This window comes from Canis lupus, chromosome 4 (genome assembly GCF_003254725.2).
Source record: "Canis lupus dingo isolate Sandy chromosome 4, ASM325472v2, whole genome shotgun sequence".
In the NCBI taxonomy this organism is placed as follows: domain Eukaryota; kingdom Metazoa; phylum Chordata; class Mammalia; order Carnivora; family Canidae; genus Canis; species Canis lupus.
Genome location: NC_064246.1, coordinates 53,151,876 through 53,165,699, shown reverse-complemented (window position 1 = coordinate 53,165,699; position 13,824 = coordinate 53,151,876). Strand labels below are relative to the sequence as shown.

Genomic DNA, 13,824 nt, shown 5'->3' with positions numbered 1-13,824 from the left:
AAACAAAAATAACTGCCAAACCAGACATTTCAAATGACAATTTATTTTAATTAAATACAAACAAGGAAAAAAGGCACCATGGCCCATTCAAGTATTTTGCATAGATGTACAAATATTGTAAACAATTAATAGGTGGACAAGAGAGAAGAGGATCTGTTTTCCGTGAACAATCTCCAAAGAAAAAGAAAATTCACATTGCCCTAGATCCCAGACACGTACGTACACACAGTGGATGGTGTGAGAGGATGCACAGAAGGGTGACTTTGGGGACACTGGCTTGGATTCTGCAGAACCCCTCTTAGCAAGCTTCCCTAAGGATGGGGCACCTTTCCAGTTGGCATTCCCTTGGGTGTTCAGCAGAGCTGTTATACACATATTCAACACAATCATAACTTTAGAACTGGTCCCCAATTTAAAATATGCGAGTCTTCCATAACCTTGGCCAAATAAGAACAAATTTGGACATAGGTAAGGGAAGGTTTTATTCAAAAGGACTATTGCAAGAGATAGCAAGGGGCTACTGCAGTATGCAGCAGGGGCTCCCACAATCCCGTAAGATCTGCAAGCATCTCAGAGCTGGGGCAGAAAAGGGTCTTTAAAGGGAGAAGTAAGCAAGGCTAAAAGGACCTCATGGCAGGCAGGTAGTCACAACCTGGAGCCAGGTACTGGGGATAAAATTCTGAGACAGGGGGATGGAGGTGCTAGCTCCTTTGTCCATCTGAACAAAGTGCTGGTTCCCTCCACCCAGCTCTAGCCAGGCTCATCTCCTCCCCACCCAATTCTGAACTTGGCCCCCCACTCAGCCTGAGTCTGCACAGGACCCCACCGCAGCAGCCCCTTTCCAGGGAGGCTGAGCTCAAGGACACCCCAGGTGCGGTTCTCTCTGGCTAGGTTTGCTCCAACTGTTAAAGGAAAGGCCTCTCCTTTCTGAGCTTTGAGATGCTCGCAGATCTTGTGGGAGCTCACCTGAGCCTTCTGCCTAGAGCCCCTGCCCTAACTACAAATTCCCTTTCCGCCACCTTGCAGTAATCCTTTCCAATAAAGTCCCTCTTAAGGCCGTATTTGCTTTTATTTGTCACCTCAAGCAGCACTTGGGCACAGGAGAGAAAAGGGGAGTGCTTGGTGGTCGCTCCTGCTCCCGGGCAGCCTCTCCGGCCTGCCGATATGGCGACTCCTGGTCCCTGAGCGCAGCCAGAAGTGAGACCATAAATAGAACCGGCTGCCAAAAGTCTCCATCAGATTTTAAAAATTCAACCTTCTTCCAGTTCACAGTACAATTTTATGGGATGGAGGGGCTATTAAAATAACATAAAATAAAAACAAAAAAACAAGGAAATATAACCCAGGGCTTTTTCTGGCATGGGTGTGGGGAGGGTGGATTTCAAGTTCAAAAGGCTCCTGCAGCCAGAAGGGCTGCGGCATTTTCACTTCTGAGCCTTCCACCTCCTGATGTATGGGACATACCACAGGAACGTCTGTGAGGCATGCATGTGGGCATAAGAGTGATTTGTTTTTTCCTAGAGTGTTTTCACCTTTACTTTTCTGGAACCCGACCTTAAGGCCTGGGGCGTTTGGAGTAGCACAATTATATGGAAGGCTGTCCCCTGACCTAATCAGGTAGCAAGGAAGGTGGAAACTGGTTATGGGGATCAACCAGGGCCCATGTCTGGCAGACAGAGGCAGGATTATCAGACTACCTGAGGGAAAAGAGCCTCATTTTCCTGAGATCTTTCTAAATCCACCCCATGTGTGTCCCTGGAGGCATATCCTAAATCTCCTACTAGTCTAAAACCCGAGAACATCTATTGAGCACCCGTTGTGTGCAGAGAACTGTAAGGGGGCCCTGGGTTGGTGGTTGGGAGTGAGAGCTCAAGCTTCTTCCTTGAGGTTTTCAAGAGTGAACAACAGCTCACTATAGGAGGTGGAGACAGCACAGCACCCTTCTGGGGGTGAGAGACCATCACCAGAGAACATCTCCAGTGACAAGTTGTCCAATTGAGCAGAGCACCACATAGCCTTTCTTCCCTGCTCCATAGCCTTCATATGAAACCAAAAAACTCTATTACCAGGTGGTAATACCCACTGGAGTGGCATTTCCCCAGCTGCTCCAAGTTCTTTCTGTAAAGGTCAGATGAGGGCAGTGACCAGAAGAAAGAACACAAGGAAGTGGATGATAAAGAGCCTGGTGGCCCCAGCTCAGACTGTTCCCTCAAGACTATTGACTGCTGCTTCTCTACAGATCTCTAGAGACAGGTCAGCTCCCTGCTCAGAAGGCAACGATCGTGCCTCAAATCAGTGACCAGACCTAGGAACAGGCTGGGGTTCTGCCCTCTTTGCTGCCACCCCTGAGGACCTTACTTAGATTTCCATCAGGGAGTAGGGGGTAAGACCGTCACTCTACGGAGGTCACAAAACACAATGGCAAATAAAGCTTCGACCCCCAGCCATGGCCAGTGGATGCTCTTGAGAACCACATGGGATACCCAGTGGCCAATCCTTGAAGCAGGATCCTCACATGTACGTCACAAGCACCAGGACTCCAGGAGGCTGGGACCGCTGAAGACCTACTCATTGCAGCACCACACATTAGGTAGGTCTGAGCGGGGAAGAAGAAATTTCTGAAGGAGAAACCAGAAGTGCCGAGCACACTTGGAAAGAGAAGAAAACAATAGGCAACCGAGAATGATTCCATTGAGAGCCGCAACCTTTGGCATTGGCTCAGAGGAGGCCCAAGCCTGGTGCTCCCTCTGCTGTCTATACTGCCCACAAATAGTACCTGTCAGAGTCAGGGGGACCCGTGTGAATCAGGGGAGGTGGGGGCTTGGGGGGAGGAAAGGGGAGGGGACTTCTTTTGTTCACATGTGGCCACAGAGCCAGGAGTGGTAAAGTCAACTGAGCCCCGGGCAGGGCCACCGTGGAGGCTGGTTTGACCCCTCTCAATCACAGAGCTAAAAAGGATGAGTAAGTGTCCACCCTCTGTCTAGCTTGGGACCTTCGAGGAAGACAGAGGCAATGGCAATCTCTCATGCATACCCTCCACCAGAGGACATGAATGGATGCTTCTCCAAGCTAAGTCCTGGGCTGAAGGGCTGAGTAGGACCTTTCCCAGTTGGGTTTACCAGCTTTGACAGCCCAGACCATCCCCACTGACACCTGGGAGGTGACAGGCCAGCCGAAGGGAGGTTGGAGGAGAAGCTGCCATTCATTCTCTTCCGTGCTCTCCCCTCCCTTCCCCGGGGCAGTATATTGCACAAAACACTATGATGCCATTGGGTAGTAGTCTCTCTGGGCCTCCAGGGAAGCCAAGGAGGCACTGAGTCAAGATGGAGATTTTCAGAGATGTGGTCGTTCTGGGAGGAGGGAAAGCAGGGAGGAAGGACTTGGAGGTGGCCAAACATGCTTGTTCTGGATTCCATGGCCACGGATCCTCTGGGGGTTTCAGAGTCCTCGAGGAAGGGCAGAAGCTCCTTTAGAGGGGCCTATATCTTCGAGCCAATCATCCCCCCAGCCCTCTGTGGTCTGTATTCAGGAAACTGTGGGAAGAAAGAGAAACACTAAGCTTTTGTCTTTGATTTTTGTTCTAGAAATTCAGCCCTGCAAAAAGAAGCACGAATCTGTTTTCTCAACCACATTCTTGCCTCCTGGAGCCCTCTGGCCCTAGTTTATACCCTGATGGCTTCCATGGACTCACCTTTGGGACAGGTGCTGCCAGAGGCCGGGGCTGCAGAGGAGTGGTGGCGGTGGGCTGCAGGATGGAGGTGCCACCTGGCCTGGGGAGGCTCTTGCGGCCTGGCACCGGGTTAGCGGGGAGTGCTTTCTGCGGTGGCCGTGGCCTGGAGAAATCCTGGGGAGAAAGCCACAAACCTCACTCAAAGGCCAGAGGGGCCTATTTGAAAGAAAATGCTCCCAACATACTATGATCAAAATCAGATGACCAAAGGGAAATACTGTAGGGTCCTATTCAAAAACAAATTGTGTGTATACATGTTTACATGTTCAGGAAAAAGCTTTTTTGGAGAGCAAGTTGGCATTATCTGTTAAAATTAGAAATGGGTCATTCTCCAATCTGATAATTCTACCTCCTACTATTTGCATACGTGCACAAAAATAAAATTGCAAGGATGTTCCTTGCAACACTGTTTGTGACAGCCAAAGGAATTACCAACAACCAAAATTTCCATCAATAGACAAGTTAGTACAGTTAATATAGTGACAATTGAGGTGGAATTTTAAAAGAATAAAGTGGGGTATACAGGCTCAGGTGGAATGATGATTGAGAATCATTGAGAGCTGACGTACAAGTTGTGGAGGATGGTTTATGTACAGTAAGTCAACATGTGTGCCCTCCTATTCCCACCCCCACCCCCACCCCCCACTCCATAAATGTAAACGCACAGAAGAAAGTCAGAAAGGATACGGACCAAATAGATAACAGAGGTTAGGGATGGGGTGTGAGTGGGGAGGGGGTCATCCAGGGGAACATTCAACTTTTAAAAAAAATATTTATTTATTTGGGAAAAGAGAGTGTGCGTGCACATGTGCACACGCACACACACACACAGGGGGAGAGGGAGAGCTTCCCACTGAGCAGGAAGCCTGACATGGGGCTCGATCCCAGGACTCATGAGACCATGAGTTGAGCTAAAGGCAGACACTTAACTAACTGAGCCACCCAGGAGCCCCATATTCAACTTGAGCCCTGCATTCAACTTTTTTAACAAGAGCATATATGTGTATTATTTGAGTAAATAAAAAAAAATTTTTTTTAAAGAAGAAACCACATTTTCTGTATTCGTTTTCTGTGGGTGGTGCCATTAACGGGATTCTTCTCTTTGTGCTTTTATTTTATTTTTAAAGATTTTATTTATTTATTCATGAGAGAGTGAGAGAGGCAGAGACACAGGCAGAGGGAGAAGCAGGCTCCACGCAGAGAGCCCAACGTGGGACTCCATCTGGGTCTCCAGGATCATGCCCTGGGCTGCAGGCGGCGCTAAACCGCTGCGCCACCGGGGTGCCCTCTTTGTGCTTTTATATTTGTTTTGTCACCTTCTCAATAAGGTCTTTCCTGACCACCTTACTTAAAATTACAACACCCCCCACCCTGGCATTCAGCACTTTCAGACCCTTTAATCCCAATCTACTTTTTTTTTGGAAGGGGGCAGGTATATATCACTTTCCTTCTTCCAAAATACTGTACAACTTACTTATTTCTTCTTTTCTACCTCTCCACCCCCCACAAGACCAGAAGCAGGGGCAGAGGTCCTTGTCTGTTTGGTTCACTGACACAGCTCAAGCTTTCAGAACAGTGCCTAGTATACAGTAAACACTCAACATATATTAGCTGAATAAATAAATTTCTGAGGGTGGCCCTGGGTGGGTTAAATGTCTGCCTTTGACTCAGGTCATGATCCTGGGGTCCTGGGATCCAGCCCCAAGTCGGGCTCCCTGCTCAGTGAGGAATCTGCTTCTCCCTCTCTTTCTGCTGTTCCCTCCACCTCATGTTCTCTCTCTTCTCTCAAATGAATAAATAAAAAGTCTTTTACAAATAAATTTCTGAGCTACTCAAAATTCTTCAAATATGTATTTCTCTTGTGACCAAAATAACTTTATTTTTTTTACAGGGCAAAGAATGGCCCATGCCACCCCTCACAGATCCCTAAGATGGTGAGGTGTGAGGCAGAAGCCAATTCCGGGCCCTGGGAATTCCAGTGCCTGCAGCCCTTGATTGTCCCTCTTCCTGAGGTCACTAGCAGGCCTAACAATGGCCAAAAGGCAAGCATACAGAGAGGGCAGGAGCAAATTAGAGAAGTGGGATTTCTGGAAAGAAGCTTCTCAGCCGTCAGAAAACTGAGAGCAGAAACTATTGGTCAAAGAACAGAAGAATAACAGATTCTTGTGACCAGAAAGCCATGCTCTCCAACTCTATCCCTTCCCCAAAGGACAACGCAATCCCATAACCTTCTAGCCCAGACAGCTGCCAAATGGCAGTGGCTGCTGGAGGCCAGGACAGAGACTTTCTGGGGGAAGCAACAGCTGGGAGCAGATGTCAGGTTGCTGTGGAGAAATGCTATGTCCTCTAGCTCCTTGCTGTGCAAAATGAGCAATCGGGGGGTGGGGGGTGAGAGTGGGCATCTGGGCAGGAGCCTTATGGGCACGGCACAGCAATACCAGGCCTTCTGGAGCAGCTTCCTGCCACAGGCAATATTGCAGGGCCCCAGCTGGGCTCTACTGGGGGCCTCAGCCAGCCCTGTTTCCCAGAGGCAGAAACAGTCCCTGCGCCGCTCTGGCCCACTGCTCCCTTCCTCACTCGGGGGGTGGCACCTCCATCAGTCAAGCTGCACAGACCAGACTCTGGGGGCATCGGTAACTGTTCCCCATCTATTTTTTTCTCCTACACATCTCCCATCAGCTTCAATCCAGCACTCCTGCCACCCCCTGCTCCAGACTACCATCATCTCTCCTCTGGGTGGCACTTAAACCTTCTGACTGGTATGTCAGCCCCTCTGATCAGTGAGTCACACTGCTGCTAGAGTGAACCTTACACTGTTTTTTTAAACAGTTTTTTTAAAAGTTGAAGTGTAATATACATATAAAACTGTGAATCACAAATATACAACTAGATGAATAATCACAGAGTGAACACACCTACGTAATCCCTACCCAGAGCATGAGAGATTAACAGCCCCAGAAGCATCTGTGGGTCCCTCCCACTCCTGCCTAAAGTGAGCCCAAAGAGCAATCCTCGTAAATAGAAAAGTGGATCATGTCACCATGCCCCACCAGTGTGCCCTTCCCAAGGAATGCAGGCCCTCCTGATTCTCCAGCCTCATCTCATAACTCCTTGGGCCCCAGGGAGCTCCCTACCAGCATGTCCTTGGACCAGGAAAACTCTCTCCTCTCCCACCCCTTACAGCCTGCTAACTCCTACTCATCCCTTAGCTCTCAGCTTAAATGTCAGGGAAGCCTTCCTAGATTTCCCAGAGTAGGTCAAGTCACCCTATAACTCTCTGAGAACCCCGAACCTCTCCTTCATAGCACTGATCACCACTGTAACTACACATAACAGAGTCTCTTGCCCAGCAGGATGTGAGCCCTGTCATGCAAAGCTGGCATGTGCTTTGCTCACCACTGCCCAGTAGGGAGTAGAAGCTCCTACATATCTGTAGAGAATAGAAGGGGTTACAAAGCTTCACCACCTCCCCAGGGTGGTCCAGTCACCGAGCTAGCAAGTGCTGGAGCTGAGATCTGGACTATGAATGCCCCCCAAGACAGGGTTGTGTCTCCTTCAGTTCGGGGGACCCCAGGGCCTACACCAGGAGCTGGCTCACAGGGTGGTAGAGGGTTTGGAGTCAGACCTAGGTTGAGATCCTAGCTCTTCCACCCACAGATTCCAATGTAGCAGCCCTAAGCCCCAGGACCTCGGAATGTGACTATATTTGGAGACGGGGAATTAAATGAGGTAATTAAGTTAAAATGAAGCCATGAGGGTTGGTCCTTATTCAGTCTGACGGGCATCATGAGAAGAACGAATCTGGACACAGAGACACTGGGGCACAAAGGAAGCACTGTCAGAAGACATGGGAGAAAAGTGGCCACATCTGCAAGCCAGAAGAGACCAACCCTACTGACACCCTGGTCTTGGATTTTAGCCTCCAGACTGTGGGAAAGTACTGTGTTTAAGCCCCCGGTCAGGGGGTCAGATGGACTCAGGGCCTCCCGGGCTGGCTAATACACCCTCTGCCCCCTCTCCTCATTTCTGCCCTCTTGTTCTTTTCCCTGGTCCCCCATCCAGTCTCACTGCTAGTCCTCCCTGCCCCCTTCCTGCATGGCCATTCTCCATCCCACCCTTGCCTCAGATGAGAAAAATGGGAGTGGCAACTCCACCTCACTGGAGAACCAAACCTAAGTCTCTCAGCCCTGCCACACCAGGACATTGCCCCACGTCCCAGGGACCCTCCCCAAGCTGGTGCCAACCCCATGGGGTCAGCTGGGGCCCCAGCAGAGCCCTTCTCCATGCCCAAGAAAAGCAGTTCCAGGAGGAAAATAAGCACGTCCTTTGCCCCACTTCAGAGGACCCTTCACACCCAGAACACACAGGACGGCTCTGGAAGGTACTATGTCTAGCCACTGCCCGGGAAATATGTCTGTCTATGCTGCAGGAAACTCCGCAAGAAGATACAGTGGGAGCCATCAGAGCATAGACAGGCCAGATGAACAGGCTGCTGGCGGGGCAGCTCACACCTCCCGGGGGCCCCTGCCCCTTGACCTGCCCTCGAGTTAGTTTCCCCCAGGAAGACTTCCTGATCAGTGGAAGGAACAATTTGGTGGGATAAGTTCTATGATGAGAGAAGTACAGGGGCACCGAGGCAGGTGTGGCAGTCAGGGAGGGCTTCTGGGGGAAGTGGCATCTAGGAAGCGATCTGAGGATGAATAGGAGCTGGCCCTGCAAAAGGAGGGAAGAATGTACCAAGCAGAAGACAAAGCATTTGCAGAGACCTCGAGGAGAGAAAAAGAGCACAGGAACTGAAAGAAGTTCACTGGGGGCAGGAGGGAGGTAAGTGGGCTGTCATATAATAGGTCAACCAAGAAGGAAAGCCTCTGTAGTTTGGGGGCTCCCTGGGGAGTAAATTTCTCCATGCTCACCATCTCCCCTTCTGCGCGTTCCCTGCATTTAGCAGAATGCAGGGAATGTGGTCCGCTCTGGACTCAGAACTCCATCTGCACAGTCATTCTCCATTGCCGGCGCCCTTAAAAACACTGCCCCTGGTCCAGGGCTGCCGAGAATCCACTTACCTGGGAGAGGATGCAGTTTGGTGCAGGGGGCACTGGCCGGCTGGGAGGCGGCCTCCTGGATGACTCCCTCCTCTCTACTTGGGGCCCTGCCCCTGGGGAGTTCCTAGCAGCTCTGCTGAGGTGCGCTGGCAGTGGTGCAGGTGGCGACCCGCCATGCAGATAGTCTGGAGGGGGCCGAGGAGGAGGCTGGGAGGGCTTCCGCGGGGTTTCGGGGGTGTTGGTCACCTATACGCATAAGACAAGAAATGCCTGAGAAACAGGGATCCTCAATATACTGAAAAACTCAGAGGTGTCCTTGTGTGTGTCACTGAGATGACAGAGGCCAAATCCCCAGGTTCCCAGAGGTCAGGCGCAATCTTTAAGTCAGAACCAATAGAATCTCTCTCGAGCCAAGAAAGTGGCTTTTATTACCAATCCCAGAGGCCCACAGAAGCTCCTAGGAAAATCCAGCAGGGTTCTGAGGGATAACAGAAAAGCAACAAAGTTCAATAGTGCGAAGCCCTTACCTTTCGCTTGCCCTGGGGCGTCTGCAACTTAAACGTTGGGTTGGCGTGGCCAGTTCCACTGTTCTGAGACACCCTGAAGGGACAGCTAGTAACAAGGATGGGGGAGAAGGCAGAGGGGGAAAGTTCAGAAGGGGTCTGGGTCTGAGTTCCCTCTGGCCCAGCATGACCAGCAAGCAGCTAAATCTCTGCCAAGTCTGCAGACACAAGGGTGTCACCAGCTAGCCACTGATTCCCTTCAGGCATAGACCCAGAAAGACGTGGGATTTAAAGTCCACCCCAGAACAAGTGTAATTTAATAGGGGACTCGGAAACTACTCATCCCCAGGATCCAAAGGAACGAATCACTGGGGGGAAGATGGCAGCATGGCCCGCTCATTTGCCTTCTCTGCATTAGACTCACTGCCACCAGGTTTTGTTTTGTTTTGGTTTTGTTGTTATCAAGTTCTGCTTACGGAAAGCTTTATGACCCACAAGTGGACCCCAGTCCTTCATGGCACCCCATCATACCCCCATCATACCTGAACTGTTGCCTCAGTTTGGAAGGGAGCGCCAAGGGCTTGAGTTGGCCCAGTTTGTTGTTCTGTTTACAGCAGCAGTATATCAGCATAAGGACTGCCAGCACAAATACGGCCGTGAACACTCCAGCTATCATAGGACCAACACCTTCCAGAAATAGAACCCAAGTGAGAAATTTAGAAGCTGTTTGGGCCACAGTAGTGTTGTTCAAACACTGTATTCCTGATTCTTCTTCAGATATTTGATTGCATTTAATATGTATTATTTATTTTAAGTTAAGAAGTATAATGAAACGCACACATGTACCACTGGGAATCCACTAATACTAGCTTAAACAAGTCATGTCAACTTGCTTTGTTCAGACCTTGTAATGAAGCTTCTCTAGCCACTTCTGCTTAATTGAAGAGTCCTTTTTGAGGCAAGGAGCTCAAGTTTTATTATTACTTACCACTAGTTTTTAGCCTGAATATGGTTTTTCTGGACACAAAGCTACCAACCCAAAATGCTGAAAGACTAAGACTGTTCTAAGACTAGAAGTCTCACCAGTAACCCACAACTTCATATTTGGTTTCAGCAAAGCCACCTCAGCATTCTCATAGATTATACTTTTAAGCATACAAAATAGATATACACCAGGGACACACTACTTTATCTGTTTTCTCTATTGGGATTTCTTCTCCAAAAGATTTCATTCAAGTACAAGTACTTTGCTATTGAAAGGAAAGAAAGGAAAGGAAAGGAAAGGAAAGGAAAGGAAAGGAAAGGAAAGGAAAGGAAAGGAAAGGAAAGGAAAGGAAAGGAAAGGAAAGGAAAGGAAAGGAAAGGAAAGGAAAGGAAAGGAAAGGAAAGGAAAGGAAAGGAAGAAAGAAAGAAAGAAGAAAGAAAAGAAAAGAAAAGAAAAGAAAAGAAAAGAAAAGAAAAGAAAAGAAAAGAAAGAAGAAAGAAAAGAAAAGAAAAGAAAAGAAAAGAAAAGAAAAGAAAGAAAGAAAGAAAGAAAAGAAAAGAAAGGAAAAGGAAGGAAAGGAAAGGAAAGGAAAAGAAAAGAAAAGAAAGAAAAGAAAAGAAAGAAAGAAAGAAAAGAAAAGAAAAGAAAGAAGAAAGAAAGAAAGAAGAAAGAAAGAAAGAAAGAAAGAAAGAAAGAAAGAAAGGGAGGGAGGAAAAGAAAGAGTTTGGGAACCAAACGGCTAGAATATCTGTAATTTACACTAAAAACTAAATTTTTTCACAGGTCTATTTCTCCATTTTAAGCTTTGTTCATCCAGGGATTCTGAACTATTATAATGTGCCCCAGGCTCATGATTCTTTTTGTGTGGCTGAGAAGGACCCATCACCAGCCCACTGTCCAAAACTGGATGAAATTATTCAATAACCTGTGTTCTCTCTTCATCTCTCTCACCCAAGCAGTGTCAGACCCTCTCAGTAGACATGGTAAGAGAAAAAACACTGAGAAGCGCCACCCGCCCCCAGCCTGTCAGCCTCACCCCTCTCCCACTTGGTTCCTCCTTGTTGTTCCCTCATCTACAAAATCAGGATAATGGGGCTGACCCTTTCCCTCTCTACGACATGCCACCCGCCCCCCCCCCCTCACAAAAGTGGGCAGAGGCCACGAGCAAGCCTAGCACTCACTGTCGGAGGGCATGGGTCCACTGTCGATGCTGCCCCCCTGGCCGGGCGTGTTGCAGAAGGGCGGGGCCCAGCCCTGGAAGCAGTGGCAGTTCTGGTTGTTGTTGCAGACCTGGAGGGAGGGAGGGGCACGGATGTCAGCACCCCAGAGCACTCCGGCCTCCCACGGGCCTGCCCTCACAGGCATCGGTGCAGAGGAGCCCCAGGACCCCGGGCACACGCACCCCATGGCCATTGCACTTCTTCCCACAGCCTTCTGTTTCGAAGAACGAGGTGTTCCTGCACTGCCCCTCGAAGCAAATCTGCAGTGGGGAGGAAAGCAAAGTGTCAGTCCAACAGCAGGGACACTGGTTGGCAATCAGGAAGCTGGAGTTTTCACACTTGGAATAGAGAAGACTCAAAAATGTGACTCACTTCCAGTTATTTATGGCCAAAAGGCCAGGACAGGATGATAGTTAGCTACATTCAGGTATTATTTTTGTGATCATAGAGAAAATAACAAATATATTATTAAAACATTACATTTAACATAATAAATATGTTATTACATTCTACATTACTGTGTTGGCTATATGTTAGTTAGTTATATATTCATATATAATAATTTAAGTATTAACCTTAAAAATAATGACGGTGATAGCAGTCGACTCTGTGCCATGTCTTATACTAAGGCTGCACTTTTTTTTTTTTTAATAATTTTGTTCTCAGTTAACTCTGAGATAGGCGCCCTTATTTCCCCCATGCTTTTGGACTAGAGTCTAGGCCATTTCTTAAATCATATAATAATTCACAATGAAGACAGAAGTGATAATAGCTAGCCCCTCTAAGCAGTTTCCAGGGATTATCTCATTTAATCCTTACGACAATTCTAGGGGGTGGGTCATGCTATTACTAACATGCTTTACAAAGGAAGCCACTGAGGCTTGGAGAAGCCAGGAAGGTGGGATTTGAGCCTGGGCATCTTCCCTCCAGAGTTCACATTTCTTATTCTCTCTCCTCTCCCCTGAGTGGGGCAGGGACTCACGTGGTTGTAGCCACACTTGGTCCCGGTCATCACCAGGCCTGGGTCCAGCATGTCACCCTCTTCCTCGGGACCACGGTAGACATGGGTACCTCGGCATCGGATCTGCCTTCCATTCAAGATGATGGTGGTGTCAATGGGCACCGCGTTGGATTCCAGGGGCCGGGCCTCAGAACTCTGACACTGGATCTTCCCACACTTGGCATCTCTGAGCCCGAAAGAGAGGGAGGGAAGGGAGTGGAATCAGAGGCAAGGGAAGAGCCAGGGCTCAGAAGAGCTTTAGTCTTTCTTGACTAGGAGTGCAGGCTTGGATAGGGGAGCTCTAGGGACCCAGCACGAGAGATCTCATGTGAACTTAGACTAAGGATAGGAAATAAGATCCTTGTCCCCAGGTAGTACTAGGCCAGAGAACAGGCCTTGAGAAGTCCTCTTTACTGCAAGGACAACTGCCTGACCTGAGAAACCTGCCCCCTTATGCTCCATCCAACCCCATGCACCCAGATGCTGCAGCCAGAAGCCTGGTGTCATCCCCAACTCACCCATTCTCCCTCACTCCTGGGTTCCAGTGATTTTGGAGTCCTGTCCATCCTCCCTCATGTATATTAACCCTGAATCACATCGCCATCCTATTTTACCTGGACACCAGAGAACTGATCTCCCTGCTTCCAGTCTTGCCCCCACTGGAGTCTAATTTCCAAACTCCTCTCAAGCCAAAGTCCAAACTGTCCTAGTCATGCATTCAAGGCTTTTCATGATCTGGTGCTTGCTCAACTGTCCAGGCTCATTTCTCAGCCATTGCCTCCCCAATGCACCCCCACATTATGCATTAACTATACAAACTGCTACCAGCTCCTCCTACCACCAGTTTCTCTCTACTCATCTCCTGTGTACCCGCACCATTGCCCATTCTGTTCAACTAGGTAATTTCTCCAGATCTCAACTTAGGTGTAACTTACCTTGGGACCTACTAAGGAAAGGCTGACCTATTAAGTAAGACCTTGATCTAGTAAGACCAAGTTGGGTGGCTTCTCCACAGCTTTGTTATATGTATTGTAATGAAAAGTTCCATGTATTCAGCATAGTATTTGGCACATAGCAAACTCTCAACAGATAGTAGATGGGTGGATGGGTGGATGAATAGATGGATGGCTGCGGGAATGGTTGGTTGAAATGAATGAATAAATGAGTGACAGGTTACTCAGATGAGGGTACAATTAGCATCCCACAAAAATGACCCGAGAGAGCTGATTCCCTACCCGACTGTAAGGTCCCAAGAGAAGTCTGACCAGCTTTCTAGGAAGCATTGCCATCCACGCTCTCCTTTTGACTTCTTTAGACTGTACATTGTCCCACAATGGGCCTGAA

The 13,824-nt window shown here is 48.7% G+C and overlaps 1 protein-coding gene across 1 annotated transcript in view; it reads right to left on the bottom strand.

Annotated features, from left to right (window-relative positions):
- Window positions 1-23: 23 nt before the first annotated feature.
- Window positions 24-13,824, bottom strand: part of ADAM19 (ADAM metallopeptidase domain 19) — an 83,797-nt gene continuing 69,996 nt past the window's right edge. The window contains exons 16-23 of the mRNA XM_025435441.3: window positions 12,463-12,667; window positions 11,663-11,740; window positions 11,442-11,550; window positions 9,818-9,962; window positions 9,300-9,384; window positions 8,794-9,018; window positions 3,692-3,844; window positions 24-3,533 (exon numbers count right to left, since the gene is read on the bottom strand). Of these exons, the coding sequence (XP_025291226.1) occupies window positions 3,480-3,533; window positions 3,692-3,844; window positions 8,794-9,018; window positions 9,300-9,384; window positions 9,818-9,962; window positions 11,442-11,550; window positions 11,663-11,740; window positions 12,463-12,667 (1,054 nt within the window). The 3' untranslated portion in view covers window positions 24-3,479. The remainder of the gene's footprint in view (window positions 3,534-3,691; window positions 3,845-8,793; window positions 9,019-9,299; window positions 9,385-9,817; window positions 9,963-11,441; window positions 11,551-11,662; window positions 11,741-12,462; window positions 12,668-13,824) is intronic.